At 39.2% G+C, this 6,000-nt stretch overlaps 1 protein-coding gene across 1 annotated transcript in view; it reads right to left on the bottom strand.

The window, feature by feature from the left end:
- Nucleotides 1-2,004: 2,004 nt before the first annotated feature.
- The window catches only part of DHX15 (DEAH-box helicase 15), a 1,215,680-nt gene continuing 1,211,684 nt past the window's right edge, over nt 2,005-6,000 (bottom strand). The window contains exon 19 of the mRNA XM_044062183.1: nt 2,005-2,565. Coding sequence (XP_043918118.1) covers nt 2,448-2,565 — 118 coding nt within the window. The 3' untranslated portion in view covers nt 2,005-2,447. The remainder of the gene's footprint in view (nt 2,566-6,000) is intronic.

Raw genomic sequence — 6,000 nt, 5'->3', positions numbered from 1 at the left:
GGGTGATCAGAAGAATATCTACCAAAGTAGAATCATCCACTAGTGGCTGAGGCACAGCAGAAGCCAAGCACACCCAGAAAGACTCCTTAGCAATTTTACGTTTAGTTTACAGGGGAAGGGAATACCATTGCGACTGACTATTGTCCCACAGGTAATCCAAGAAAGAGGATTGGAAGGTGGGTAGTAGCATAGTCCAGAAGAGGTGGTAAGGGCAAAGAACAGATAACTTGTGGCTCTGAGACAAGCATCTTTAAAAGTCCTCCACAAACTCAATGTCCATTCCCAAATACCCTAAATGACACAAGTTGGGTTTTACAAACTCTTCCCCTCACAAAAAGTCTACACAAGCACTTTCAACACATGCCCGTTATTCTAACCGACAGTCCTTCTGTTTCAATAGCACTTACCATAGAATCCTTGATAAAAAATACCAGTTTTCCACATACAATTACAATTTAGAAGGAAGGCTTACCCCAACATGGACTTATCTGCCCAGCTTTATTACAGCAGACTGACATGACACTGGGAACCCCAAAGAAGCCCTTGCTTTAGCAACAAAATGCTCAAGTTTTAGCTCTCATCTGTCTTTTATATGGAGTGCTCATGCCCTACTGAGAGGGCAGCCTGGAAGGAGACCAAAGCTTTAAGAAGCTGGCAGATGCAGGAGGGGTAAAAAAACAATACAGCTTAGGCTACTGCAACAGTGATAATATTTATGAACTACAGATGCTGGGTCATCTGTTTTTGCTTTACTATATAGATAAACCAGAGACAGAAAATCTGAAGACACCAAGATGTACTTAACTACTACTGACTTAGTACACCATAACAAAGAAACTACCTCCTGAGAGATGAGACAAAGCACATTTTTTCACTGTCTTCTAAGCTAGGAACTCTGGCAAAATTTTACTTAAACAGCAGGTGCACATGGAGAATAAGACCATTTTTCATTCACACCATTGTAAATAAGGTATTCTTTAACATTCTATAATTTAATAACATAATTCTTCCTACTATGGCTGGAGAGCAGAAACTAGCAAGATGCCTCTCAACTCCTTCCTACTCTTGTTGAAAGGAACCTTCTTCTGTTAGAAAACTCACAGTTAAGCAGTATAAACTTCTGGAGGAAGGTGACTTACTATTGATACTTTCTCAGAATAGTTCTGTAAGAAGTCATTCAATTAAAATATAACTGAAAACAGAACAAATAAAATTAAGTCTAACTGCTAATTTCAGCACTGAAATGTTTTAAACAGTTTTCACCACACTGCAAAAACATCACAAACTGACTCAACATGAAGATACAGTTCATAAACACAGAACAAGTGCCTGTACAATTTTAAGGACAACAAAACAGAATTATTCTCACAAGAAAACCAGATTGTATAATGAATTTAGAAAGCAATTTTGTGGACTAATGCAAACATACAAGGATTGCTACAAAAATTAAAATGCTAGAGGCAACAAATAAATTACAAAAGAAAAGTGGAATTCTACAACAAAAATGCTAAGAAACTAAACTGTTCGCCATTATTAGAAGAACGGAGGGATGGGTTTCATGGCTTCTATAGTTCTGTTTTTGAATGCCTTTTAGATAGCCATATCTTAGAACATAAAGATACCAAATATCAGGCAGATGGACTTTTCTGAACATACTGTTAAAACCAGTAACAGTGGGGTAAAGAATAATTTTAAGAAACTAGCTGGAAGTTAAAAAAACTGTTAAAGGAGCACAAACACAGCAACTCATCTCAATACAAAATGTTTATCCACCATTACTATAATGGAAAATCAATCCCCCAATGGCACTATGACTTTCAAAACAGAAGAAAGATGTACGTTAGACCAACAAGCAACACAGATGGAATGCATACACACTTGTTTAGCTTTTCCAGCTGATGGTGTGCACCATAAAAAAATCCAAAAAATAAAAATAAAAACATTTGTCATTGCAAGTTTTTATAAAAATATCACTGTATTGTACAGCAAAATACAGCTTCTAAATTAGTATAAATAGACTTTATTTAAGTCAAAGACTTTGTACGGTGGACATGAAGACTGGTCTACATAAGCACAAGTTGTAGTAATGGTTCACAACTTTTGAAAGGAATGTCAACAGTCACAATGACGATCATGCATAACATGGTCGAGAATCACACTTCAGAAACAGTTCCAGCCATTTCAAATGAAATGCCAACATTGCTTAATACATCTACTTTCAGAAACAGCAAACATTGATTGGCGTCTCCAACTGCTCCACCGTGGGGGGAAATAAAGAGATGAATTGTTTCCAAATTATGATACAAGGAACGGAATTTAACTGTAAAGAAAACATTTAAAAGCTCCAACAAAGGCCGTTACTGAACTGTCATGGAGTACAATTAAAATCCCCAAGTTCATGTGGGCATTTAAAGCTCTCTTCTGCATAGTCAGTTCAAACCATTACTTCAGAACTGTGAATATTCCTTGCTCTGTAATTTTGCAATAATGCGTTCTAGCTGTCTTTTAGCTTCACACTGAGGGAAATTGCTCATGTCATAGTACTGTGGGGCAATTTTCACCAACCTAGAAAACACAAGAAAATAGCTCATCATAAACTGTCCACCAGCATGAGAGACTAGCACTGACAGACAACACTTCTTAAACCATATGCAGAAACACATTAGCTGCTGTTAAATTTCTAGCAGTTTCACTCACAGTGGGATGCTAATGGACATTTTAACTCTGCAGCGAGAATATGCATCAACCCCTAAAACATTAGAAGACACAAAAATACTGAATACATTCACTGAGTGTAGAAAGTATAGCAAAAAATATATACTACACAAACTAATTTCTTGTGTGTGTGCTTTTTACTGTGCAGTGGATAAATGGATGTCTATTCACAGTTACTTCAGGATGAAGGAAACAAACACCAAATGCTTCCTTAAATTCACATATAAAGCATGCATTTTATGATGATGAGCAACTGCTAACCAACAAGTAGTTAAGTTTTAATTTAAACTTGCACGTCTAATTTACTGAATTCCACATAGACGGACTCAAAACGGTATGCAAATGTCACATTTCAGCCTTCTCAATTGAAGATAAGGAAATGGCTGAGTAAAGAACCTGCGCCACTTTTCAGAGCCATAAGTAAAGTGGTACAAGCAGTTTGTGACAGATGCTGGTGACGCTATTCCTGTATCTAGTTCATTAAAGCACTCAAGGACAGGAAAAATGCAGTGCACTGATGAATTTAGAGAGACACAAGATAAAAATATCATGGAGCAATACACTGCAGTGTAGTGGATGAGTCCTGGTGCTGTAGTGCGAAACCTTAATCTTGAGCTCTGGTTAATGACTACGTGGAGTATGTATTATCTTCCTGTGCCAACATGGGCTTTCCACATCTCCAGAAACAGGCTGGCTAACTGGCTATTCCAAACTGTCCAAAAGCATATTCCTTTTATTATTGCCCTTCTAAGCCAGATGGAAATGAAAAGCAGTCAGTGGAACAGCTTCACTTATTTAAAATGACTAAGCTACAGCTGCTAATCTCCTTAGTGCAGTTGTTAGCTTGAAATAGGGACGGCAGGGCCCAGAATGCATAAAACAGTGTCAAAGAAGATTTACTGCAGCTGAAAGTAGAAGGCAACCAAAAACTCAGAGTGCATGCAGAGCTTCTTGCAGTAAAAAGTGCAACCCCCAATCTTCATCCCACGGGCTGCATTTTTAACTTGAGCGCTTAGTGCAAGATAAGCTACCTACACCAAGCCAAAAGCCTTCACTTTACAGGAAACCATCTGTCACTTCTGCTGCCACCAGACACCCAGTGACGGAGTTGTGACTAAGCAGCTTAATGCATCACTTTCCTTAGTGTAATCAGCTTCCTGCAGGGCCGTTCTTTCACATCCCACTGCTGGCAGTGCAGGCGGGTTCAAATGGGTTTTTGCTATTTTTATGGGGGCACGCTAACAGAGAAATAAATGGCCTTGTACTTTAAAAATGGATCAAGACAGACTCTCAGATATGTAATGTACAATATTAGTTAATGCTTCAGGCAGAGGCATGGAGGAGTAAGGAAATGCGACACATAAATCTGCTTCTTCATAGGTGGCTCCTAAGCTATCTGCCCAAGAGTTATTTAAAGCCCAGCAAAGCTTACTCCAAATTTACCAAAACATTACTGAAAAGTGCAAATATCCTAGGTAATTTTAAAGTTACGATCTAGGCTTCTACACAAAGTGTTCATAGGCTATCCCTTGTCCATTATGGACAGGGATGTCAAACCAGGGGTGAATTTGTAATTTCCCATCCATTGGTCCAGGTTTTGTTTGATTAGGGTTAGGGATGAGCTCTGTTCAAAAAGGACAGGAAGCCTGCTACACAGGTGTAATCTGAGAAACATACCTTGTCCCGCTACACAGGGGAGAGAAACACGAGGCATGACGAACTCCCACTTGTGGCCTACAGCACATCTGCTGCTCCACTGCTACAGTCGGTCTGCCCTCCCATACAGAGCAGGGCCACAAGCCGAGCAATCTACCACAACTCATCACACACATCCTGTCAACATTTCAAGCCATCAGTCTATGAATATATGATGAAGACCCAAATAAATCAGGGGCAGACTAAGTATTTCTACAAACTCAGATAATTGCTACCATAACTGGGTTTGTGTTAACATGTATTTTTGGAATCATTTAGTAGTGTTGTGCCTATGACAGTAGCGACAGCCAGCCAAGTGCACCACAGAAAAAAAAAGGTCCATCACGGAGTCACTTCTATTCAGTGAGGGCTGTTCCGGATTGAACTGAAGTGGCTCCACTTTGCGATTTTTGATTGGCTCGTATACCGGTATATGAGAATCAAAAATCACAAAGCAGAGCCACTTCTGTTCAATGCGGAACAGTGGGTTCACTCACACAGTCTTTTCAGCTTTCATACACACATTCACTCTTTTTCTTTCTCTGATATCTCACACACAGTTGCTTCTGCTTTCATTCATGCATTCACTCACTCACTCCAAGTGCTCACCCACACAGTCTCTTCAGCTTTCATACATGCACTCACTCCGATATCTCATCCATAGTCTCTTCAGTTTTCATACCTGCATTCACTCACTCCGATCGCTCACTCAGTCTCTTCAGCTTTCATACATTCACTCACTCTCTCTCCAATCTCTAACACAATAGTTTCTGCTTTCATACACACATTCACTCACTTCCAATCACTCACCCACATAATCTGTTCAGCTTTCATATATGCATTCACTCACTCTGATTGCTCAACCACACAGTCTCTTCAGCTTTCATACATGCTAGCTTTCATTCACACTCTCTCTCTCCAATCTCTCAGTCTATTCAGCTTTCATACATGCATTCCATTCACTCACTCTCTCCGATCTCTCTCACACAGCATGCCATTGAAAATCACTCCACACTTGGCAGGTGTGCCATAAGTTGAAAACCCGAGGCATAGATAAACAAGTCAAAGCTAACTGTGATGCACCTGAAAGATTACTTAAGTAAAAATCTCTTTACCATTAGTTCCATACTTATACATGTGCAACATGACTTGCTTTAAAATAGCCTTGGAGATAAAATTGCTGTTAACATGAAACAGGGCTGATCAATAGAACTTCACTTGCCTCATTTACTTGATTACTCTAAGTCGAGCTAGCATGGTAGCCAATTGATATTATGGCATAACAAAACACTTACTTCACTGGAGTTCCTATCTCAAACATACCACTCAACAGTCCTGAAATTTCACAGAATGTCCAGATGTTTGCCTCATATTTTGGTCTGTTCTTCATAAAATGTGTAGTTTTTTTTTTTTTTTTTTTTTACAAATCATTGAGAGTTAGTCAATCCTGTTTTTTTTTTATTTTGGGGGGGGGGGGGGGAGAAAAGACCCATGACAGGCAGTCAACGCAGCAAATCAGTGTCCTCAAAGTCACTGGTGTGGGATAGTTGGAAGATATCCCACAAATACAAATGTAGGCTTGTTTTAAAA

Source organism: Protopterus annectens, chromosome 2.part1 (genome assembly GCF_019279795.1).
Source record: "Protopterus annectens isolate FY-2018-M chromosome 2.part1, PAN1.0, whole genome shotgun sequence".
NCBI lineage: Eukaryota > Metazoa > Chordata > Ceratodontiformes > Protopteridae > Protopterus > Protopterus annectens.
Note: the sequence above shows the minus strand (reverse complement) of the source record. Positions and strands in the feature narration are given on the sequence as shown.